At 35.5% G+C, this 27,142-nt stretch overlaps 1 protein-coding gene across 1 annotated transcript in view; it reads left to right on the top strand.

The window, feature by feature from the left end:
- The window catches only part of ITGA4 (integrin subunit alpha 4), a 90,163-nt gene that overhangs the window by 27,205 nt on the left and 35,816 nt on the right, over positions 1–27,142 (top strand). Inside the window, exons 10-16 of the mRNA XM_035304353.3 lie at positions 1,702–1,813; positions 9,031–9,125; positions 10,416–10,506; positions 11,081–11,126; positions 11,494–11,648; positions 14,327–14,481; positions 25,327–25,476. Coding sequence (XP_035160244.1) covers positions 1,702–1,813; positions 9,031–9,125; positions 10,416–10,506; positions 11,081–11,126; positions 11,494–11,648; positions 14,327–14,481; positions 25,327–25,476 — 804 coding nt within the window. The remainder of the gene's footprint in view (positions 1–1,701; positions 1,814–9,030; positions 9,126–10,415; positions 10,507–11,080; positions 11,127–11,493; positions 11,649–14,326; positions 14,482–25,326; positions 25,477–27,142) is intronic.

Below are 27,142 nucleotides of genomic sequence, written 5' to 3'. Positions count from 1 at the left end.
AGAAATTGTCTGCTTTGTTTACCAGTTTCCTCAGGGCTTGGAAGAGTCCTGGACAAGTAGGTGAAATTTTTTTTGTAATGAACTCGAGAAAGAATGGTACTTGAGTGACTCTGGCTTCTACCTACTTGTAGTAAAATAGCTCTCTGGGATTCCCAGTGAACTCTAGTCACCACTCTCAGTGACTAGGGAATACTTGAAGAAGAGTGATCACCACTTCCTATTGAAACTCTCCTTCCAGAACTTCAGAGCCATTGCGTTTTCTTAAGTCTGCATCTTGTCTCTTTTCCCTGGAGCCTCTTTATCCTTCTGCTCTTTAATTTAGACATTTGCTAAGTGGCCAAGCTGCTTTATCCCTGACTCCTTTGATACAATCACTCACTGCTTCGGTCTCAGTGATTACATTTATAGAGATGATTCCCAGTCATCGTATTTCATTTAAAATAAGTGACATTTAGTGAGTATCTGAAATGTAACCAGGACTTATAAAAAGAGCTAAAAATTCTAGTGTTGACCCAGGACTTCAGGATCTAGTGAAGACACCAATGGGAGGAAGCAATTGACTACAGCATGGTGTGTGGCACATTATAAGTACATACAAAGTGGAAGAAGGGATTCCCTGTGGGTCAAGGAGGTTTCACAGAGGAAGTAGAATTTGACAAAGACAAACACCAGAATTTTTCAATTGGAAAATTCACAAGTAAAAACACTTTGACAAGGAAAGAACATGTGTGTGCCTAGGGAATTCCAAATAGTTTTGAAAGGACATGGCCTTGCCCTTTTTTTTTTTTTTTTTATACAAAGGACTAACATGATTAAAGTTTGCAGAGAGAACTGGTGACTGTTATCGTGACAGCTAATTATTACATTATAGAATGTCTTATTGTAGTAACTCATCTTCCTCCTTCCTAGTTATCAGCTGATTGATCTATGCTCCATTGCTGCTGGTTCCAAAGGCCTGCTTCGATTATGTCACTCTTCAACTCAGAAACCTTCAGTGTTTCCTGTTGTTCCCTAAATTAAGAGTAAATTTTCTCAACAGTCAAGATGCTACATTATAAGACTGCAATCTGACATTTTTGCCTCATTCATTATACATACCATTCATTAGAGCCAAATTCTTTGGAATTTGTTTTGCTGCTAGTTTTCTCTGTTTATCAAAATTACACTTATCCTTCAATAGCCACCTGGCATGCCATTTCCTTCATGAAATCTCTTCTTTTATAATTAGATATTCTTTATTTTCTCCTTGATATTGTAAAGCAGTTTCTACTTTAGTCATTTGCATGCTTGTGCTAAGCCCGCCCTGTAACTCGGCTTCTTGAAGAAAGGGAGTATTTATATACACACTGCCTTGCCCCCATTCACCTTTTCACTCTTTGCACAGTGTGTTGTCTTTAGTAGAAGCTCAATAAATATTTGCTAAATTGAATTATCAAAATGATTTATTGGATTTTCAAAGCTAGAGATCACAAGTTTGACAATGTTTTATGTCCTCTGAGCTCTAATCATACTACTATTTGTTGACAGACTCAATAAATATTTATTGAATTGAGCTGAGATGTGTGTACTAAAGCTCAGTCTGCAGTTTGTCCAACTTGTTTGATGCATTAGAAAAAATCCATATCCAATTACAACAGTAAATCATGTGTAAAGTTGTCGGAGAGTGTCATAACGACACCTTTTCTCTCCCTTTCTATCTAGGGAGCAGTAATGAATGCAATGGAAACAAACCTCATTGGAAGTGACAAATACGGGGCAAGATTTGGAGAATCTATAGCAAATCTTGGTGACATTGACAATGATGGCTTTGAAGGTAATTAAAATTATCAATTTGGTGCTTGATTTCTGCTTTCAAAATGGTTAATGGAAAAAAAATATGATTAAAGTTTTGTGGTGTTTGCCTTCCTGTAGAAAACTGAGCCAGAATGGCATGCCAACTTTTTTTCTTTTCTTTAGTGCTACTTACAACTTCTCAATTGTCACCCGTTGGTCTTTACCACTGTTAATAACAGATGATATTCAAAATACCTTATTTCAGTGATTCTAAGGTACCATTGATTAGAAACTGCATTGTTATTTATGTGTCCCTAAAAAATCTGCCTATTAAGCTGTGACACCCACCATTTTTCCATGTTAATAAAGATCCTGATTTCAGAAATAATAAAATATTGGTAGTAGATGTGTATCATAGACTCGTTGGACCATGGTATTTAGCTATCAGTACAGTAAAGACACTGACCAAACCCAACAGAGGCTGGCTGCTGAGCTGGAACAGGGTTATGGAAGCCCCTTGCTCTACCAGGCATTCCCCATAGCTACGTTGTAGGAGAATCTGGGGAATTCCAGAACAGATTCTGAGAGGCCACTGGTAAGCCCGGGGACCAGTGGATGTTTACCCACTGATATTGAAGTCTTTAATTGACTAGATGATAGTGTGGTGACTGTGCATATCGCCATGGATGTCAGTCCTATTGTTGAAATCCCTGCATCTACCAGCATTTCTTGTTAACATTTGCTTTTATCAATCTAGTTCTAAGTGGTAAGTAACAGAGTCTGTTAAAACTGTGAATGATGATTCATAAAATGATGAATAGGTGTAAGAGGAGAGTGTGTAATTTCCTGGAGTTCAGCACATAAGTATTTGATAGTTATTTTCAAGTTCATATTGTCTTCTTGATAAAGCCATTGACAATTAGTGTATGATATTAGGCTAAAGCTTTCTCAGATGCTAAAAATAAGTGACAGGGTACTATATATTTCACCTCCTTAATGTCTTTTTGTACCTAGATGCTGCAATCTACTTTAAATATATAAAATGGATTATTTTACAGAAAAAGTCAGTTATTGAATATATGCTTCCAGTGAACCTTAAACGTAAAATAGTGTAATGTGGTATACAAGTATTACCATTCTAGATTTTTTGTTTACTGTTTTAAAACTGAAAGGAAAGAAAAAAATATATGTATATACTTTTGGTTATAATGATTACACATAACACATGACATGTTTTTAAAACATGTACTCCACCCTGTACTTCTTTCCCCACTGGGGGACCCCAGGTTGGGCACTGACTCATTTTCACAAATACCTTGTACCTAAAAGGGGTGAAGGATGGTGGTGTAGCTATTTTGTTTAATTAGAACTGTAAGAGGGATCATGTCCTATTTTATGCCCTTCCTCGAAAGGAGTCAGGACACCAGGTTTACATTTCTGTACCGGCCACCACCCCACACCATGCACTACACCACTGCCATGCACTATACCGCTGCCATCACCGATCACATTGAGTTCACATCTCTTGAGAGTTTTTATAAATTCAGGTCAGCACTGCTCCTCTGCAGTCACTCAGTGTCGAGAAAATTATTCACTGATAACTGATCTCTCCATTCAGAAGTGTGTAGTTTTAATGAACAGTAATGAGAAACTTATTATATTTTTATTAAAAGACTGATCTTATTTAAAACAAAATAAAATTTTATTATCCTTTATGTTGCATCTTGTAAGTAATCAGCAACTCTGTGATATTTATTGAACATTTATTTTGGGTCAGATGTACCATACCAGGTACAGAATATGTGCCATAATAAATGAGAAAATGGTGGCACCCTATTTTATAGTTCTTGAACTAGGGCCCTGCAATCAAGTGGAAAATAAAATTAATGCTTGAAAACATAAACCTTATTCAGTGGCAAGTTTAAGGATTCTACCTAATAAAAAATAAGGATTCTACCTAGAGATACAACCATGTTTATGCATTTTGATACGTCACATGTGTTGTATGCAACAATCCCAATTCTTTTTTAAAAATGCAAAATCACTGTTTAGTAAAATACTTGGTTTATGGTTTGTCTTGTTTTAATTGGCACATTTAAGGAAGACCATTCACTATTTTTACTCTTTGGAATGTGAAACATATATGTATGCATACATGAGAAATTATTTTTGTGGCATCAAAATGTCAATGACAAATTTGAATTATTGTTTTAGAGCTGTAAAACTATCTTGAGCAATAGGGAAATTCCTTATCAAAATGTGGAAGACAGTGTTGTGATTCCTCCAGGATCTAGAAATAGAAATTCCATTTGACCCAGCAATCCCATTACTGGGTATATACCTGAAGGATTATAAATCGTTCTATTATAAAGATACATGTAAAGGTATGTTCATTTTGCCACTGTTTACAATAGTAAAGACCTGGAACCAACGAAATGCCCATCAGTGATAGACTGCACAAAAAAATGTGGCACATATACACCATGGATTACTATGAAGCCATAAAAAGGATGAGCTCTTTTTTTTTTGTAGGGACATGGATGAATCTGGAAACCATCATTCTCAGCAAACTGACACAAGAACAGACAATCAAACCACATGTTCTCACTCATAGGCAGGTGTTGAACAACGAGAACACACGGACACAGGGAGGGGAGCATCACACACTGGGGTCTGTTGGGGGTGTCTAGGAGAAGGACAGCAGGGGGTGGGGAGGATGAGGGGGATAACATGGGGAGAAATGCCAGATATAGGTAACAGGGGTGGAGGCAGCAAACCACATTGCCATGTATGTACCTATGCAACAATCCCACATGATCGGCACATGTACTCCAGAACCTAAAGTACAATTTTAAAAAATTACTCTAGTACCTGGAAAAAGCCTGAGTAATTTTCCAGTGGTATGAAGGACAGACGGACAGAGAGTGTTCTGTCCATGAAACTTAGAGGACTTTGGAGGGGACTTTCAGGGGACAGTGCAGTCTTTCAGTTCCTGTATAAAATCCCTGGGCTTCACACAGTTCTTGTTTCGCTAAGAGCCCTCACCACTCCTAGAGGTGTCTGGAAGGTTATTATTCAAATGATTTTAAAATATATTCCTGTGTATTTTTGTGTTGTTTATAATATCATTTATAATTTACCGCACCCTGTTTACTTTTAGTGGCTACATTAACACTTCAGTGAATGCTTATAATGCCATATGTCTTCCTCTCCTTGGCCCAGTTTATATTTTATCTTCTGTTTTGCCCATGAATAGGCATTTTCTATATTTTAGATGTTAGCAAGACTATTGCTAATGTGGAAGCAGGGTCAGGGTGTCCTAGTTTTTTGCTGAGGTCTTTAATTCCTTTCCACCATGTCTGCCTGGATGAAACAGGAATTTACAAGTTTTTTTTTAAATGTATATATTACTTTGCCGCATTTCTCATTTTATTTTTCTTGGGTGGATGGGTAAAGTTACTTTGTGTTCATGGCAAAAAGTGTAGGATTATGTAGAAAGAGAATGAAAACACTACCTATTCTTTTATTTTCCATCTCTAGTATTGGATGCAAATCACACTTAATGTCTTTTATTATGCAAATTTTTGTGGTACTTTGCATAACAACCTTAAGTTATCTTGGCATTTGTCATATCATTTTTCAATATTTTCAAATGGAAAAAAAGTCAGACTATATTTACAGTGTCCTTAAGAAAGCAACACAAGGCATTTTCAAAGAAGATGACCAATTGATTTGGCAAAAGTTTCATGTAAAACTCATCAAAAGCATGAAAAGCATTGGTCAGATAGACTAATATAACTGACATGACTGACAGAAAATAGTGTTTTTGATTTCATATGTAAAATAGACTTGACAAGACCACTATTTATTGGTTCACATTGAGCCTTATTATCTGACTTTTAGACTATATGTTTAAATATTTTTAGAGCAGAACCATAATAAGTTCTACAATTGTAAATCACAAGCTGTACTATTATGTGCACCAGAAATAGTGACATATTATCAAGTCATTAAGTGAGTACTTTTTAAAATTTGTGTTAATTTATAGGGTACAAGTGTAATTTTGTTACATACGTCAATTACATAGTGATCAAGTCAGAGCTTGCAGGTACCCATTACTCAAATAACTTATGTTTTATCCATTAGGTAATTTCTCGTCATCCACCCCCCATAACACTTCCCCTTTCTGAATCTCCATTGCCTACCATTGTACTTTCTATGTCCACATGAACACACTTTTAAAGCATTGACTTATGAGTAAGAGCATAGGATATCTTACTTTCTGTGCCTGGCTTGTTTCACTTAAGATAATGACCCCCCGAGTTCCATCCATGTTGCTGTAGAGTACATCATTTCTTTTTTTTTTTTTTAAATGGCTGGATGGTATTCTGTGTGTGTGTGTGTGTGTGTGTGTGTGTGTGTGTGAGAGAGAGAGAGAGAGAGAGAGAGAGAGAGAGAGAGAGAGAGAGAGAGGCAGACAGAGACAGAACCTTATTGACACAGAACAGGAATAGGTATTAGGAAGGGAAATTTGGGGGCATGACCTCTGTTGTTAATGAGTTTATAGAGCATGATGATAGCCCAGGCTCTGGGGCCTGGATGCAGGGTTTAAATCCCAGCTGCACAACACCCTGGCTCTGTCACCCTGAGCAGGTTATACTCTGTGCCTCAGTTTCATCATCTGTAAAGTTGAAGTCAAAGCGCATTTATTTAATATGGTGGTTGTGAGAGTTAGTTGGGTAAATGTGCACAAAACCCATATCACAGTGCCTATATTGTAAACATTATGTAAGCATTGGCTGACATTAATACTAATAGGATTTATATTAACGGAATGAAATAAAATGTTCAGATGAAAAGTTAAAGTAGTCGTTAAATATCTGTGTTCTGCATATTGTGTCCCAAATTAAGTTGTGTAAGCATGGAAAACATCAGGGTATATACTTCAAAATGTATTTTTCTTATTTGTATAATGATAGCTAGAACTGTATTATATAACAGATCCAAGTGTAATCCAGGAAGTAAGCGTTTGGTCCTGTATATGAGATAGCCAAAGATTGAATATACCCAAGTGTCCTCTGTATGGAAAAAAAATTTATCTGGGCTTTTAAAATATTTTGGCTGAAAAGGCTTATCTGTGTTTTTTCTAAATACTTGCTAATAAGAGATACTATAAAAATTTCTGTACATCAACTACTTCATGACACAGGCTTGCTATTTTATTCATATGTTATCATCAAGAATCAATGTACAGGCCGGGCACGGTGGCTCAAGCCTGTAATCCCAGCACTTTGGGAGGGTGAGACGGGTGGATCACGAGGTCAAGAGATCGAGACCATCCTGGTCAACATGGTGAAACCCCGTCTCTACTAAAAGTACAAGAAAATTAGCTGGGCATGGTGGTGGGTGCCTGTGATCCCAGCTACTCAGGAGGCTGAGGCAGGAGAATTGCCTGAACCCAGAAGGCAGAGGTTGCTGTGAGCCGAGATCACACCATTGCACTCCAGCCTGGGTAACAGCAAAACTCCGTCTCAAAAAAATAAAATAAATGTACAGCAAATTCTAGAGATTTAACCACAGTGGTTGAATTATAAACCCAGCCCAGATTAAAGAAATTGCTGTCTTCTTTTCAGTGGCCATACTTTTCCCCACTCCTTCTTCTCACATACCTCTTCTCCTCCTCCTCTCTTTCTCTTCTTCCCATTCCTGATCTCTGTTCCTGTATGTATTTATCCTGCACAAATCCGACTCCGGTTATTCCAAACCGATTGCCATTCTTCACGTGTGCCATGCTGCCCGTTGCTTCCCTGCCCTTGCACAGGCTTTTCCCTGTCTCTCAATTGCATTTCCCCTTTTCTTCACCTGGCTATGACCTATGGATACTTTAATGTTATCTTGGGCATCATCTTCTATGAGAAGCCTTCCCTAATTTCCATCACTTCCTCCTCACACCCTGTGTTACTGTTCTATTCTTGCTTGCCATTCCTCCCTACTAGACAATGAGTTTCTTTTTATGGTATTGCCCTGTTTTGCCAGCTTCTGACAAATGCCTAGAATATAGTAGGTGCCCACTAGCTGTCCAATGAATGAATAAATGAATGGGCATATTTGTATGTGAAAGTTAGAAAAACTTTGTACAAGTCAAAAAAGGCTAGTCTTAGTATGTCTAAGCAAAGTAAATATAGGTGTCTACCATTTATTTTTAACTGAAAATAGAAAAGCTTTGCATTTTTACTATTTTACAGTGTTTCCCATAGAGTTATACATCAAAGATATTTTTGCTGCCATTTAAATAGTAGTCAAAAATTACCACTATAGTTGATAAAAAGGTTTTAGATTTGACAGTAATAAGTAATATCATGAAGATGAACTGTACATTATGTTTCTATTAAAGTAATAAATTGCATATAAATATGTGAATAAATAGACAACACTTGATAAAATGAAATGCTCTTGCAACTGTAGAACAATTATTTTTCTCCTTTGTGCTATATATTTATAGCACTTAAGCAACCATGTCATTTACTCAGGTTTTCTTATATCAGTTGATCAGATCTTTTTTCCCTTGGTGTCATAGTCTGACATAATTATCAATAATACAGAAAGGTGATGTAGTTACTATTTTACAGAACAAATCCATTTTCTGAAATCCTGTGTTTGTATGTGTGTGTGCACGCGCGCGCACATGCGCAGATATCCCTGACAGATACCCTAATCACTTTCATTGGAATAGGAGTTAATTTAAAAGTCACTTTGCAAATAAGGTACATCTAGACTCTCAAAATAAAAATTCTTATGATCATATTCCTAGATTGTGAGAATGTATTACATGCGAGGCGCTTCTCTAAGCACTTTACATAACTTATATCCTTTTATGCTGAGAGTGGCTTTTATTATGATCCCATTATGTAGGTGAGGGAATTGAAACACAGATTAAGAAATGGGCCCAGCCTAGCGCAACAGTGCCCAGTGGCAGAGCTCAGGTCAGACCCCAGTGGTCTGGGTGTAGAGCCTGTGCCCTAATTACTTTATGAGACTGTCTCTCAGATGCATCCACTCTACTTTCTTCCATATACAAACTATTGTGCACAATCCTGTACATGATTTTTGTGTTTTAATTTTTTTCTGTCTGAGAAGAGTGTTATTTTTCATAAGAGTTTTCTTATATGACACGAATTAAGGATCATATGGTTAGTTTTCAAAGTTGCATTCTTTGTGTCAAAAATGTATCGTTCCACTGTTTACATTCTCGGATAGATGTTGCTATCGGAGCTCCACAAGAAGATGACTTGCGAGGTGCTATTTATATTTACAATGGCCGTGCAGATGGGATCTCATCAACCTTCTCTCAGGTAAGATACTATTCTATTTCCAAAAGAAGCATTGGTGATGAGGAGCATCCTTTAAAATGTCCAGGGTTTATGTGGACTTATTTTTCTTCATTTTCTCTTTCAAATACTTAACACTTTATTTTACCATTTACTTATAATAGCAAATGATCTTCTTTTAAGGAATTAATAATTCTTCAAATTCCCTTTTTCCATAAGTAAGAGTTGTAGTTCATTTCCACTCTAGCTTGTCTATAGCCCATTAAAGATTTCTCTTGTATTTCATTAAATTGTATTCTGACATATTCTCTATGTGATTCTAAAACATGCTCATTTGGATTAACTCTGTCTTGGCCTTGTGGCTAGAGCCCCGTATTTCATGAAGATTGCATAGAGAGATCGATCAAACATATGATACTCTGGGTTTCTTTCACTGTTGAGTAGGAATATGATAGCACTTTAATAAAGTCTCATGATCTTACTCTTACTTCACTTGTATATCTTGAAAACTCAGGGCATTTCGGTGTATAGGAAAAAATGACATTCATATGCAGAGAAAAGTTTTTCTCATGATAGTTTCATGGAAATATTAGCTGGTACAGTTATTTTTAATTAGGCAAAAATGAGCAAATCATTCTCTGTAATTGATATAAAAATGTATTTGTCTAGTAAAAATACAAATTTTCTTAGTATGGATATCAGCTTAATATTTATAAATCTGTAAATGAACATGAAATTAGATATATGGAATGCAAAGTACATATCTGGCTAGGGTTGTTATTGTTAAAAAGTCAGCTTTTATAAAAAGACTGAACCATAGACTCCACTAAGTGATTATAGACATCTTATTTTCCACATTACTTATTTAGTTATTCATGTTGGGCAAGTAAGTAAAAACAGAGCCTGAAGAGACCTAAGGACAGGTATGGTGGTGTGCACCTGTAATCTCAACTAGTTAGGAGGCTGAGCTGGGAAGACTGAACCCAGGAGTTCAAGGCCAGCCAAGGTGATATAGTGAGACCCCCATCTCTAAAAAGTGAGGGAGTCAGGATTATTTTAGAAAATCTGTACCACATAATTTTCTCTTTGCTCGTCAAGTAGAGTAAATTTTTTTAGCCACAAAATAGATGTCACCTGTTCATTTCAAGCTGGAAAATTTTGTCACCCTTAGAAGTATTTGATTTAACTAAATTGCAATTTTGTTAGTAAGTGTGCCAAGACGTGCCTGGGAAAGGTCGTTATTTAACTCAATCATTGCTTCTCTGGTATACTAGTATTCAAAAACTACTTCTACTCAACTTAACTACTTTTCAGAGAATTGAAGGACTTCAGATCAGCAAATCATTAAGTATGTTTGGACAGTCTATATCAGGACAAATTGATGCAGATAATAACGGATATGTAGGTGAGTATAAAGTTTATCGTAATTTATAAATCAAAATAGGCTCTATTATCGATACTGCTTTATAGTAAAGTACATAAAACTGGTATGAAAGACTTCATCTTGCTGATAATTTTTTCCTTCATTTTTAAAGTTCTCTTGAATTCAAGGATGGGCCAAAAATGATCAAGTAATTCCTCAGCTTAACAGTGTTAGTTGCTCAGTGTTATAGTCTGTGTTTCTGAAAAAATGGAAACACTCATGAAAACCAAACATATGATGAGGAAACGAAAGAAATTTTTTTTTATTTAGAAAGGAAATTTGAGTGAATGTTTCTAGTCCGAAATTGAATTTTGTTTTAGTAAGCCTGTCTTTATCATAAAGTTTGTTATATCATAATGGGATGAATGTTGTACATGAATAGATTCAGAGAAAAGTGGAATGAAGATTAAGATATTAGCATATATTCTCTAATTAATTTTCTGTAAATAGTGTTTTTATGTAGTCAAAGGTGGTATGTAGTTAAGTATTTATGGCTGAAAAGTAATTCTCTCTGACTAATGATGATCATTAATCTGTGTTGTCTTTTATCCTCCAGATGTAGCAGTTGGTTCTTTTCGGTCTGATTCTGCTGTATTGCTAAGGTAAGACTGATATATTTTACTGCTTAATGACAATTTGGTTTAATTGTAAATGATAGAAGGCATTGTTTAAAATCGGCAGTGATAGTGACCTCATGATGTTCTTCTGGTATTCGGAAGTTTAATTATTGAACTTGAGGGTATTTTTTTAACCTTACATAGATATAATTAAATTATCAAAGTCAATGTTTTTAGACATTTAAATAAAATTTCTTTTCCTCTGTTAACAGAAATTAATTAGTATGTACACACGTAATAAGGAAGACTCATGAAATTACTTGATGAATGTAAACTGACAAAACAAATACATTTATCTTCTTAAGGAGAAATCATTCTACAATTAACGTTGTTAATTTTATTTCCTTCTTAGGACAAGACCTGTAGTAATTGTTGAAGCTTCTTTAAGCCACCCTGAGTCAGTAAACAGAACGAAATTTGACTGTGTTGAAAATGGATGGCCTTCTGTGTGCATGGATCTAACACTTTGTTTCTCATATAAGGGCAAGGAAGTTCCAGGTTACATTGGTGAGCATGCCCCACAGAATTAATTCTTGATGGTGTGCAGTTCACTAATTAATCCCACATTCCTGTTTGTAGCCTTCACTGGTTTTCACCAGTACAGCTCTTCTTGAGAGCAGGGGAGATAAACCACCTGATGCATACTTTTCCTCTTTATCTTCCAGATTCTTGCTTTGTTCTAACCAATGAGTTGGGCACATCAGAAGGCTATAGTTGTTTAGAGATTACGGCAAGAAGCAAAGGACATAGTATTACTTGCCATATTATTTTAAGGAAAATCAACTGAGCTTAACCTGTGAAACCGCTTTCTTCGTATTTTATCCAATTTCAACAATTGAAGAAAGCCAGGCATGGTGGTTCATGCCTATAATCCCAGCACTAAACGAGACTGAGGCTGGAGGCCAGGAGGTCCAGGCTACAGTGAGCTGTGATCACACCACTGCATTCCAGACTGGGCAATGGAGTGAGACCCTGTCTCAAAAAATTATAATCATAAAAATAAATATAAAAACCTGAAACTAGACCTGATTCTAATTTCTATAAATAATACAGCTGTTAATAATTTACTATGACGACAAGCTCCTGAGAACCATACCCATTTCCCTATGTATAGGCAACTCTCAATTATCTGCTGTGGAGAAAGTATCATGGATACAGCTCATCCAAAATTGTGGTGGGGAATCCCAAATCATGTATATGTGACTTTATACATATTACATTTTTGCTAGCAGATTAATGTTCCTGATTATGTTTATTTAGGCTAATATAGGAATAGTGAAACTAGCCTGTGGTAGGAGAAGAGCATACCTGGAATTAACATTTGGAGATGAATAATTCATAAAGTTTATGATCCCCTATTAAAACCTGTCAAGAGTTTATTGTATCCATGACTCTGCAGGCTGCTGTCACCTAAACATTGTGAAAGGCTCACATACTTATTAAATCATACCATGGATATGTAATAGAGGTCTTAATATATACTAGCTTGTAATGAAAGGTACACAATGAGCCTGGTATCTCTACTTTAGATCAGACTCACTTTTAATAGTGCCCTGGAAAGTCATGACCAGAGCTACAGTAATAAGAGGGTGGGCAAGTCTTCAACTAGTTATTGATTGGAAGATGGCAGTTTGAGAGCATGACATCAGAGTAAATTACACATTAACACAGACAAGCTGATGGATAATCTGAAAGACACACATTGAGTAGATGGGGCTCTTTCCCTTTATGTAAAACCAGTGTTTCCTCTACTAACAATTCCATTGTGACCAGATATTTCTTAAAATACTTGAAGACAAACATATAAAACCCATAAATAACCATCACATTAATAGAGAAACATACCTTATAATTATCATAAAATGACTCCTGGGAGAAATAATTCACATTAATTATGTAAATGTTTAATAAATCCAGGACATTCTGACTCTGAGAGTGGATTATTTTTCACCTCTTTTTCATTTACTCTTTCTGAACTCAGGGCAGTGAACTTGTAGACAGCGATTTCAGTTGCAGTGCTTTGTCTGTGTGGTATTGAATCTCAGTTATAATTCTGAAATCCAATTGGCTTGGACTTCATAATTTTCCAAATAAAAAGATAATTGAAGAATTTATTTGAAATGTATAAAGAGTAATTTAGATTTTATGTTTATGTTTCCTTGAAGCAAGTGGGTGAAATTCTTCTAGAAGTATAAGTCACTCCTAAAATAAAAATGAACATGTCAAAAATTGTATAAATTCTTTAAACTATCACTTATGAATTATTGTCTCTATATAATGAGTGACACCTCAGCAGACTATTAGATTCAACTTGCATTGCAAAGAACCCATTTAGATTCATGAAATTGTTCTCATTTTCTTGGTAAGATCTGGCTTGGAATTTTTTGTTTGCTTTTAAATTTTTCTTTTTTTCTTCTTCTTCTTTTTTTTTTTTTTTTTTTTGCTAATTTGGAGATCTTCACAAGTAGACAAATATTTATTATGTCAGATTTGAAATGAACCCTACCAAACTGCTAGAATATTTATTGAGAGAATTTTTTTAAATTGCACAAATTAACACTGGAAGGTCAAACTAGAAACCAATAAAACACACAGAAGAACAGATAATCAGGGCATCAAGACTGGAAAAAAGACATTTTTGAGAAAACCATATTTATAGATTTGACTTAACCATGTATTTATGTATATAAAAAAGCAAGCCTTCAAATCAAAGAAACAAATGAGTCTTAAATATGAAAAAATTAGTCATGTATAAAATTAGTCATATAACCGCATAAGACAGAAAGCACAGTACCGTGTCTATACCTCCTTAGTCGATGTTCAGAGGACAAAAAGGACTCCAAAGGACCTAAAACTTTATGCAAGGCTTTTATTAGCAACAATTTTTATATTTTTGAAATTTTTATTTATGGAAGGATTAAGCAAATAACGAAAGATTTTAATGTTAATAGCAACATAGAGGTAGAGGAAAGTTTGTAAATATTTATAAAAGCAATTTTTAAAATTTGTATGTTAATTGTTCCCTCTTTTATATTTCAGATTCGTTTTTAAAAAGCTGTTTAATAAAGAAAATTCCAGATACTAATATTTCCAGTAGTCTGTATAACTTTGACTATTATCACTTCAAAAATAACAATAGATGCATTTAGGTAATTAGATTAATGCAATTCTCTATATTTTTGCAGTTTTGTTTTATAACATGAGTTTGGATGTGAACAGAAAGGCAGAGTCTTCATCAAGATTCTATTTTTCTTCTAATGGAACTTCTGATGTGATCTCAAGAAGCATACAAGTGTCCAACAGAGTAGCTAACTGTAGAACACATCAAGCGTTTATGCGGGTAATGTAAACTATCTTTTATTAATACGTATGTTAACTACAACATTGTCGACAGAGAGCAGCTTACTGTCTTGGTATCTTTTTATAAAATGTAGATAAAAGCAACTGTTACCCACCCCTAACTATGACCTGTTGTTCCGGTTAAAGTATTAGGCAATCTCAATCCAAGTGATTCACAGTCATCTTATTGTATCATCCTTTTTCACATTTATTGCATTTGACTTTATTATTTGAAAACACTGCCTTTTCCTTTCTAAAATTTCAATTTGCCTATCCCTGTTTATTTACCTGCCTGAAATATAAATCTTCAGTAGCTCTACTGAGCCTCAGATCTATTTCACGGTACATTTTGAGGGGGGTGGGTTGGTGGGGCAGGGAAGTTAGTTAGCTTTTTATATGACTCCAACAAAGCAGGATCCAATATGACTGCTTCTGGATTATGTCTTTGTCTCTGTGCCAGCTTTGTCAGTGATGTCAGTGGGAACTTGCACAGTTGTATCATGGTGGGGATCATCTGTGGGCCAGGATGACTGCTCTCATGATGGTTTGGGGTATGTCCTGCCAAAGCACAACCAATTTCATGTTTCTTTTATTAAAACGCTCATTCCCAAACTGATCGTCACACTCCTCACATTGGTCAAATTTTATCATATGAGACTGTGCCAGGTCTTTTTCATTAGGGAATGGTGTACTTCTTCAAAAAATCTATTGTCACAAAAAGCCAAACTATTCCCAGGAGCCCTTTCTGGGATCAAATAGTTGCTTCAGCTTAGGGCTTAATTTTCCCTTAGATACTTATTCCAAGCAAATGCAAGCAAGCATCAAGACTCCAGTATGCTATTAAATGCTAAGAGCAATAATCCCCATGCTATTTCCTCATTTCCCTTAACAGTTTTTATTGTGGTACTAGAATAAAGCTATTAGAAGGTTCAGAGCCAAAAGTATAGAATATTAATGTAACCATCATTTATATGGTAGGAATTAAAGAGGTTCTTTTTTCATGCTTCGTAGATATTGTTTTATTTACTTTAGTCAATTGTAGAGACAAATATTGAGACCATTTTAAAGGGAATAGGAAGGCCAACATTAGATATTCACAAAGAAACACATTGTGTTAAATTTGTAAAAGTGATCTGGGTTTATTCAGTTCTGTGTTTCTTGGCCTCGTTCCTATAAATAAGGGATCATTAAAATTGTACATCTTTTTTGGAATAAATTTGTAGCAGAAATAATTAACAGAGGTAAGTGGTTTTTCTGCATGTATATTTGTAGTATTACCGTGGTTTTGATGGTAGCAGGATTCAGCCATTGCCTTTGTACCATATTGCAAATGGTAAATGATAGCATTTACTGCTGGGATTGTACCTAGCAGAGACTTTTTTAAAAAATGGTTGTTTCCTTCAGTATCTTTTTCTCTTCCTAAGTTACCTTGCTTGTGTTTGGAACACTTTTTTAAAATTCACATATAGAAAGGCACAAAGTTACTCCAACCTTTTCCTTTGTAACATACCCACACACAGGACAAGAACCACAGTTGCAGCTACCCTGAACTTGAATTCTGTCAAGGATGTGTAGCTGTTACTTAGGAAGGTATAGGAATGTAATGAGAGAACTTTCCTACTTCCACCAGGGTGGTAGCCTAAGGCATTAGGAAACATTAATACTTGAAAGTTTCTACAGTCTGAAAGAATAGGACAGAAACTTGAATTCTTCCATCTTTCCAATAATACTGGAAAAGATGAACAGCCGTCAGGATGCCTGGGTTGTTCCTGTGTTCCATAAAATGCATCCAGTACCAGGAGTTGGTAGTGTTAACATATATGTCTATTTTATCTCTGCACTCTTTACAATGAAATGAAGTGAAATTTATTAATTGTGTACTCGGGCCCACAACCCTCACTTGTCAGAGGACTCCCTGCCTGTCTGTTGGTTGGGCATGCTTTACTTATATAGTTGTCCCTACTGAACATTTACTCAACTAATTTGATATTTAGTGAGTACCTATATTGTATCAAATTCTGTATATACCAGTGAATAAGACATAAAAAGATTACTACCCTCATGGAGCTTAGTCTACTGGGGTGAGACAAAAAATAATATGAAAGTACACATTTTATAGTACTTTGGAATAAAGATATGGGTGACAAATTGAAAAGGAAGGCAGAGTACAGAAATGTGCAGTGCTGGAGAAGGAGTGGCATGTAAAATTGTAAATAAGATATTCAGAGTAGGCTTCATTCAGAAAGTGATATCTGACCAAAGACATGAAGTAAGGAAGTTGCCCACATAGATATCTAGGGCAGGTCATATTTTTAGGGCTTTATAGCAACAGCTGTTGGGCTTCTTAAAACATGAATTGCTGGCCCCCATCTAGAATCCCTGAATTAGTAGGTCTGCAGTGAGGCCTGAGAATTCGCATTTCTGCCAAGTTTCCAGGGGATACATACTTTGAGAACCCCTGGTCTAGGAGAAGAGTATTCCAGCAACAAAGCTGAGTCAAAAGACCTCAAGAATGTACCTGGTTATTTTAAAGGACAATGGGGAGGCAAGGATGGCTAGAAATGTAAGCAAAGGGAAGACTGGTGGGAGGAGAGATCACAGGGAACCTGTGGCTTTTTCTCAGAGAGAAAGGAGGATCTATAACAGCATTTTGACAGAGAAGTCACATGATCTAACACAGCAGCACTGTAGCTGCCATGTTGTAAATAGAGTAGATCAAGGGTCCACCCACGGAGAAGAGGCTACTGCAGTAATGCAGGTGAGAGATGTTTCCAACAAAACTGGTGGTGGTAGATGTGGTAAGAAGTAGTTGAAGTCAGTTTGCTGACACCCAGTTTACAATTTGCTGACAGACTGGATGTTGGGCATTTGAGAAAGAGGGGCTCTGTGATGACTCCAGGATCTTTAACCTGAGCCACTAAGAGAATGTAGTTTTCATTAACTGAGACAATATTGCAGGAGAATACCTTTTGAGTGGAAAATTCTAGAGTTCAGTTGTGGGCCGGCTTAGTTAGAGAGACATATTTTAAATGTAAATATCAACTAAGCCTTTGTATATTCTTGAGCTGAGGAGAGGCAGAGGCCAGGAAAGGTAACTTAATAGATCTTTGGCATATGGATGGTATTTAAAGCCATGTAAGATGGCTGAGCTCAGAAGAGGCCCAGCATCTGCACTCTGGGCCACTACATGAAGAGGCTGGTGAGAAGAGCCTGAAAAGGAGATGAGAAGGACCAACCAGTAAGAAAGGAAGGAAATCAACAGTGTGGTGTGTCCTGGAAGTGAAGCAAATAAAGGAAAGGGAGAAAGCATGATGATGTTTTTTATACTGCAGCTTGATCGAATAAGATGAGGGCTGAAAACTCACCATTGAATTTACAACGTGGAGGCTGTTGGCGATGGTGACAGAAGCATTTCAGACAAGTAGTGGAGGGAAGGAAAGGAGTCAGAAATGTTATAGCTATTTCACAAAGTTTTGGCCCAAAGGTGACCAAAGAAATGGAGTTTTGGGGTCAGTAGCTGAAGTGTAGTGAAGAGTTTTCTGGGTCTTTTTAAGATAGGGGAAGCATTAGCATGTTTTTATGCTGATAAGTGTGCTCCAGTAGAGTGAAAAGCGTGGGATACAAGTGACAGGGGAGAAGAACTGGAACTAAATTCTTGAAGGCAAGAAGGGAAGGATTAAATGTACAAGTGGAAGGGCTGGTTCTAGATGGGCACTTGCCTGGTTCATATGAGTATGTGCTTACAGATGCTGGGTAGATGTGGTGATGGAGACTATGGAAGTTCTCGTCTGATTGCTTTAATATTCTCTGAACTAAAGCAAACTCATCAACTAGAGTAGGGATGAGGGAAGTGGTATTTGGAGTTTGGGAAGAAGATGTAAGATAGTTTTCTAGGAGAATGTGAGAATAATGAAGTAACATAGGATGGTTGTCAGATGGTGTTCAGGACCACTTGCACTCATAAAGTGACTGTAGCCTGTGTGGTGTGGTTTTTTTCCCAGTCATGTTCAATCTTGCAGGAGTGGATGAAGAGTTACAATTAACCAGGGTTTTGGTTTGGTCAAGAGAATGAATTGAAGCAGGCTAAGGAGGGGGCACACCAAGAGGGTAAGGGACCAGGAAAAGAATTTGCATTGGAGCTCCCAGTGGGATCAATTGTTGGAATTGACTATTAAAGGAATCAAGCTGCAAAGCTTTCGTGTATATATATGTTATCAAATATAAAAGCCCTTGGAGACTTAAAGGTGAGGAAAAGGTTGAATTTTGCTTTTATTTTTGCTCACAATTCTTTGATTACCTCATGCAAATGAAAGTCTTTAAACTTACTTTTACTTGCAAAATCCATTATGTTCTTTGACGGTAGGAAATTTGGCTATCAAAAAAATTCTAGCTCTTCCGTTTATGTAAAACTTAGGTTTAAAAAAAAATCATTCTTTTTTAATCATAATTCTTTAGTTTTATGCTACATCTTCTTGGACTAGAAGTGGCATTTTTAGTGATCTAATAAAGATCTATATTAAGCTGGCATGTAGATTTTTGTTCTGGCATGTTATTTTTCTGAGGCTATGTGTTCATTTATCTACTTGGTAAGGGAATCCGTTTCTTAAGTCTAATCACAATTAAAATAGTATCACACAGGATTACTTGACTCGTAATTTTTTTCCTCATAAGATAAGGAAACATCTTTTTTTTTCTTTAAAAAAGCCGTTGTATTTTAGTTGATTATAATTATGCCAAGCTTTAATTTTTGCCATTAGAACCATACAATTATTAGATTTAACTAAAGCAGAACATAGAATTTAACTTTGAGAGTTCATAATGATGCTTCTGTAATAGAAGGGAAATGGTTAATTTCATTTATATCTTTTAGTGTTTTATCTGTTGAAATCCTCTTCTATTAGACATCACATTGTCCTCTATGAAAAGGTATTTCCCCATTCATGTAAGTTTATGAAAATCTTTGTTTTTGCTTTATTTAAGTATACAACTTGATCAAATTTTAGAGATTTCTTAAGACAAGGGATAATTTTGAGGCAATTTTAATTGAGAGAAACCCAAACTATTACTTGAAGCAGTTTTTAGAAATGTTAGAGCCACCATGGTAGTGGAACTTCCCTTGAAATTTTGATGAATGATATCGCTTGGATGATCTTGATGGAATGTCTGCATCAAAATATCCACTCATATTTGAGAAGAGAGGAAGGGTGCTGCACTGGGATAACAAAAGAAGCGGTAAGGTTCCCTGTCTGTCTGTATTTCCAATAAGGCTAGAAATATTGGTTTCGTTGCTGAACGAAGAATGCCTGTTCCCAGAGATATTCTGAGATCCAGTAAATTCAGTGGCCTTAGCATGTTTTATTAAAATCATGACATCAACCTACCTGTGTAGTAGATTAATTAACCTCTTCTTTCCCTTGATTGCTCAAATTTCTGAATTTTAGATTTCTGAAATACAGGGAGTTTATTTTGTTATGTAAATCTTTAGGTGACTTCTAAAACTTATCTTTTTTCCATAGTAATTTCAGAACAACAAATGTGTATTTTACTCGTAAATATATTTTTGTATTTTTAAAATTTTATTTGCTTATATTGTTGAGCAATACATATACATAGTTTAATAAAATGTCATTTGCCCCAAGTAAGTAATTTTTTAACCATAGCACATTATGGACTGATTCATATATGCAGACACTTCTGCTGCAAATCTGTCCAAGCAAACTGTATAACTGTACTAATATGGTATTCCAGAAGTGAATGGATTATTATAACATATGTTAATTCTTTGTTAGACTGCAAGGTATTAGAGGCAGGATATTATCTTTTGCATATTTGTGTTCTTAGAGCTAGCACAATCCATTACATAAGGCAGAAACTTAATACATATTTAACAAATGTATGGATGCTATGTTCTTAGTGCTATTTAAAAATTCTATTAGAGAAAATCTGAGAATGTCCTATTGGTATAATGTTAGGGCATTTGTCTTGGGGGTGATATCTTTTCTCAGGAAATTGTCCTGCCACGTGCCTGACTATTCTCTACCACTTGAGTCAAGCTTACTAGATAAAGTGACTGTAATTATACAAGATGGTGATGGTTCAGGTACCAGTGTATGTCTTGGTCTCAGCTTCTCCTCCCCGACCCCTACACTGGCACCAGAGAGGTATTTCAAAAATCCAGTATTTCCTTGCTTAAAGTCTTCCTGTGTAAGAGCCTCCCCAGACCTTTTTATGTGTAGATTCGGTGGTCCTGTTTCTTCTGTATTTGGGCATGCCTATATCACAGTACTCATGCCTACACTGTCTATGTGGATTTGTAGAACTTGCATTGTGACAGGTACTGACTTTCAGTTTTGTATCCCTAGAGCCACCTTGAACACAGTAGACCCTTGAATAGATATCTTCAAATATTTATTCCCGACATTATTTTTTATTTAGTGACATCTTATAATGTTTTGGCCCCACCCTTTAAATAAATTAACAGGAGGACCTGGGCCTGTTGCTCAGCTCTCAAGTTGTCCAGAAATACAGATTTCCATGAAAGTCAAGCAAGAAGATAAACGTTATGTAATTTCAGGCATGTGCTAATTTGCATGCTTGTGGGCACTCTATTTTATGTAATTGTCCATAAAAATGTGGCATGGAATCTTTATTATTTTTAATATACATAGCACATGCCCATCCAAATTTAAAAATTTAAGCAAATGTACTTTTTTACTCCCAAATATTTAATTAATCACCTTAAGACATTTTTGATATTACAGCTTTTGTCCTTAGGTGGTGCTGTTAAAGTTAAATAAGTGTGAATATCTGTACAGTTTTTGCAAGAGTGCATGTACATTTTATATATTGCAAGAAAAGCATAATTAATAGCTAATTAGGATAATGAAAGTAATATACACCAGATGTAGAGAAGACCTTGTGGAAAATTAGTATGAATTAGATAGCATGTGATTTGGTCAAAGCAAGCTTGTTGAGAAGAATTAAAACAGTGGACATGTGGAGGGACAATCAGTGGCTGTCTAGCTCCTACACCTAGGGAATAATTTAATCAAGTTTGCTATTGTAATACTCAGGGCTTCAAGCTGTTTCGTTTTCACAAGTCGATAACTTGGGATTTGGCCTTGATTTGCAGCATTCCTATATGGTCAAGGTTTCATGTTGAGATGATCACTTACTAAGTAATTTAATAAAAGCATCTCTGTGTAAGAATGGAAAAGTAATCAGGGATCTTGAGTACTCTGACTCAGGCTCCAAATCTTCTAAACACTGTTAAATAAATAGAGTTCTATTCCTTGTTCTATAACTAATTTTCTATTTAATGTTGACTGGTTGGCAGTAGTTCAGTTTTCTTATTCCTTCCAACTGTTCACCAGAATCTCTTATTCTAGGAAACTGAAATTTAGTAATTTCTTGGTTGACTTATATACCTGCATTTTGAAGCAACATACAAATCTTATGTCTGCTTCACAGACATTATGTCATTTAATCGTCACAACAATAAGGTATAGGTATAACCACCATAATTGTTATTTTTTCCATTTTCAGATAAGATAACTAAGCTGGAAACAAGAAACTTGTCCAATGTTACATAGATAATAAGTGGTGGACCCCAGATTTGAATACCAGTTCTCTACCTTCATACTGCTATTGCTTTTAACCACTAAATACATAAATTAATAATGTTGTAAATGAAAAGAGAAAAAAAATTACACCCTTTTTGTTTGTAATTACATAAGGACATAGAAAAGATATAGTCCTTTATGTGGTGTGTGTCATCTTTATTAAATTACTTCATTGATTTTTATCAAAAGTTATTATATAAATAATATAGCAACACAGCACTAATTTGTGTGATAGGGATTTTTTCCATATTCCTTAAGGATTATTAATTGATGAGCTTTGAAGATAATCTATTTCTTATTTGCTTTGGAGCAGTAATGTTTAAGCCATATTGCAATCCTGAAATGTCTATAGATAAGTAGAAACCTGGTCCACTGACATTACCCAGTAGGAGGTCTGTCAACTGCAGTGTCATGGGTCTACTCTGAGGAACTCATCTAGCTTAATATAAACCTCAATTGTGGTTTGATATGTCTAGCCTGGGTGAAAACACTTGACTGTTTAATGGTCAAGGGGGAATTTGTTGAATCTGTTTTTGGTTGTTTTTTTTTTTGCATTTTAGGTTTTGGGGTACATGTGAAGAACATGCAAGATTGTTGCATAGGTACACACATGGCAGTGTGATTTGCTGCCTTCCTTCCCATCACCTCTATCTGGCATTTCTCCCCGTGCTATCTCTCCCCAACTCCCCACCTCCCCGCTGTCCCTCTCCTATTTCCCCCCGACAGACCCCAGTGTGTGATGCTCCCCTCCCTGTGTCCATGTGTTCTCACTGTTATGAAAGACATCACAGTCTGTGACCAATTCTTCAAATTATCTCCTGAGTATAGCAACAATTTTAATACCGAGAAAAACAAAAACTGCATATGTTCTCCCCTAGTTTTTGTGTAGGCGGGCTGTATGTGCTGATGTGAACTGCTCTCTCACATCCTGAGATCATTTCTACTTTTAATTTTTGCAGTGCTTAAGATCTTATTTTATAGATTTCTTTTCAACATGTCTTACTTTATGTAATTTCTCAATCGAATTCTGTTATAAATCCTCTTAGATTACTTAAGTAGTAAAATCTTATTAGCTTGCCCTTTTAGATAAGGAGAAGTCTATTTTGTTGAGTACACTTAGAAAATCACATTTCTGTCTGTGGAGAGCTCGAAAAGGTGCTAAGCAACACTGTGTTTTATATGTTACCTGATTTTCATATACACTTGTCCAGCAGTATCCATGTTTTGTATCCACTTGGATACAAAAATCCAAGGATCCTCAAGTCCCTTATGTAAAATGGTGTCATATTTGCACATAACCTTTGTAAATCCTCTCAAATACTTTAAATCATCTCTAAATGACTTGTAATATGTAATACAATGTAAATGCTATGTAAATACTTGTTATACTGTTTTGGGTAGGGAATAATAAAAAAAATCTGCCTGTTCAGCACTGATGCAGCCATTTATTTTTTGCCAACTACTTTTGATCCAAGGTGGCTGAACCCACGAATGTGGAACCAATGGATACAGAGGGCTGACTCTTTGTTTTCATAGACTTCAGAGTGTAGGACACTTTTACTGTCTAGTGAAGTGCTTACTTAATTGAATGACAAATGCTTTCAAAGATATTTTCTTGTTGACTATTTCACTGTGTGTAAGCAAATAATGTTGAAGATAATGTGGAATTTTTTTAATGAGGCTAGCAAACAAATGAAAAGATAAAATCATTTTTAAGTTGATAGAAAATATTTTTGAAAGAAAAATGTCTGCATATAGAAATAAAGGTTAAAATATAAGAATTGACAATCAGTTGTGATAAACTGTTTGGTGACAGAAGACAATAAATTTTAAAAATTATTTAACAAAACCTTGTGACCATGTATAAACAAGAATAGGTATAAGCAAAGCTGTGTAGAAATTAGTTAAGATGTCAAGTTTATAAGAATGTTAAACAGAGCAAAATGGATTGTGAATGGGTTACAATTTCTGTGTAATTGGTAAACAAATCCAAGAGTTCTTTGTTTGTGAAGTACAAAAGCACAATCAACTTAAAAAAAATGGCCAGGTGCAGTGGCTCAAGCCTATAACCCCAGTACTTTGGGAGGCCAAGGCAGGCAGATCACTTGGGCTTAGGAATTTGAGACCAGTGAAACCCCATCTCTGTTAAAAATACAAAAATTAGCTGGGTGTGGTTGTGTGCGCCTAAAATTCCAGCTACTCAGGAGACTGAAGTGGGAGGATCACTTGAACCCAGGAAAGGGAGGTTGCAGTGAGCTGGGATAATGCACCACTGCCCTGAAGCCTGGGTGACAGAGCAAGATCCTGACTCAAAAATGAAAACAAAAACAAAAACAAAAAACCTATAACAACTAATAAGAAAATCAGTAAAGTGACTATTATGTACAATTAGATGTACAAAATAAATACTTTTCCTATATACCACTGATTATGTTCGAAAATAAAATAGAAACGTTCCATAAAGAAAAAAAAAAGGGCTGGGTATGGTGGCTCACACCTGTAATCTCAGCTCTTTGGGAGGCCAAGACTGGAAGATCCCTTGGGCCCAGGAGTTCAAGATCAGTCTGGGCAACATTACAAGACCCTGTCTCTATAAAAATGAAAAGACTGGCTGGACATGGTGGTGCATCATGCCTGTAATCTTAGCTACTCTGACAGCTGAAGCAGAAAGATTGCTTGAGCCAGGAGTTCCGAAATGTGGTGAGCTATATTGCACTCAAGTCTGCTGACAGAGAGATAGCCCATCTCTTAAAAAAAAAAAAAAAGGAATAAAAAGGATGTTTTATAATATATCTGAAGTGAAATGAATATACCAAAATGTTATTGAGAACATTGAAAACGCATAGGGTAATGTTAAATGGAATAACATGATTAGCACTTTGAAATTATTTACAAAAAGCTTATCATGAAAAATGTTTGTTATAATATCAAGTTTTTTTAATGCTTAGAAAATAGCATAGAAGAAAATATTCCCAAGTACAGACGTTTGTAACTATTATTGGATGGTTTTATTTTGCATTTTTATTTGTGTTTTTTGGAAGAAACATATGTGATTTTGTGATATAAAAAAAATACATCTTCAATTTTTTTTGACAATTTAGATAAGAGGTATTAGCTTTGTCTTCCATGTATAGTGTTTGGCCTTATGCAGGAAAGGAGTTTTATATTTTTTAATCTACATGCTTGTTTTTATTATTAATGCATATGGTTGTGATTTTCCTTAGAAAGATGTGCGGGACATCATCACCCCGATTCAAATTGAAGCTGCTTACCACCTTGGGCATCACATCATCAGTAAACGAAGCACAGAGGAATTCCCACCACTTCAGCCAATTCTTCAGCAGAAGAAAGAAAAAGACATGATTAAAAAAATGGTAGGAATATTTTCCTTTATTCAATTATTATGTGGCATATAGCTAAATTTTTTAAATATGGTATAATTCTGAAGAAGTGAGCTATATGTCTGAATGTTTATAGAAATGTTTATGAGCTTTTAAAAACAAAGATTTGTATGTCTTATTTTCTATTTTTAAAAATTGCTTGTATTCCCTTTAGGATATTGAACTGAATATTTAAAAATATGCATTTAGTTGGAATAGTAGATTATAATATACATAAAATGCTAATGTTCTGTTTGTGATCCCTTGCCAGCGAAGAAAGTTGATATTACTAGAGAGAAATCATAACGAGAGAAGGTTGTATGTGTAAGTTAGTTATTCAGTGTCGTCATGTGTCCTCAGTTTGTCTTCCTCTTCTCATTTCCTGTCTCCCTTGCTCTCATCCTACTAACAGTCTTCTTCATGTCTTCATAGTCGAATCCTTGCTTAGTTGTATCCATTTATAGACACACATTTATGTTATACAATGATTTCTTTTTTCAATTTTCATTATATGTATTTCGGCCACATCCCAGGATCAATTGCATTTGAGATAGATCCTACATTCTAACCAGTGAACTGTTTTCTAAATTATCCCATAATATTTTGGTTTCACTGACAATATATTTACTCTCAGGAGTCCTTTTGTTGAGACCTTTACTGTCTGTCGTCACAAAGACATAGTGTTTGTCCAAAAACAGGATGTGTCTGGGCATGGTAAGAAGCCTTCATTAAAACGTTCACGAATGACACACACAATGTAAAAGACGAAAGGGACATTTAAAGGTCTACTTCATATCCTGTCCAGACAAAATTGCCCCACAGTCACTTTAAGATAATTGAGCTTACAGTCACCACTAGTCTAGTCTAGAATACAGGATCAAATGAAGATAACTTAAGAGCAGATTTTTCTCTATAGCTTCATGTGAAAATACTAAGGGAAGTCAGGGGTTGTTTTTCCTCTTCTGTTAAACTTCAGTTTTCAACATCAACTATTTTTAAATGTCTTCAGTAGTGAAAATCTCAATATTGCAAGTACATAAGCCAAAACCTTAGCAATTTGTAGTTACATTAATTTATATTTTGATTCTTAGAACAACCTGCTTTACAAATAGAAATGGTGGAAAAAAATCATATTTATTTAGAGAAAGATTGACACTGTTCCCCCAAGTGTAGGCACTGTCTTGTCTAGCACGCTATTTGACAGTACTCTAGACACTTCCCACTTCATGAGCCTGGCTCCTTCTGACTTTCTACATTTCTCTTTGTTTTCTGCATTTGTCTCTCTCCTTTACCTATTCCTATTATCTTCTTCCTTTAATCTCTCCCAGTTTTTTCCTTTTGTCCACCTTATTCCTTGGGACTTCCCAGGTCCTTTGTAGTGTTTATTGATCTTATTTAAAAACTCAGAGTTAATTAAATTCTGGAACCCTTATTTAATTTTGTTCAGTGTTTCCTCTAAGTAAATTTTCTAAATATCTCCATGTAGCTAATTTCAATAAATATAAAATCACTGTCCTGACATCTGCCAAAATTAAGTGCCATGCTTACATGTAATAAATGGGATCAAACTGCAGCACCAGAAAATTGAGAGGAACCCGGTGAAAAACATCTTGCCAGTTACTATACTCCTTTATTACCTTTCATTTAACTTTTTTTTTCC

The sequence above is a fragment of the Callithrix jacchus genome, chromosome 6 (genome assembly GCF_049354715.1).
Source record: "Callithrix jacchus isolate 240 chromosome 6, calJac240_pri, whole genome shotgun sequence".
In the NCBI taxonomy this organism is placed as follows: domain Eukaryota; kingdom Metazoa; phylum Chordata; class Mammalia; order Primates; family Cebidae; genus Callithrix; species Callithrix jacchus.
The sequence above is the reverse complement of the archived record's forward strand: the minus strand, read 5'-3'. Positions and strand labels throughout refer to the sequence as shown.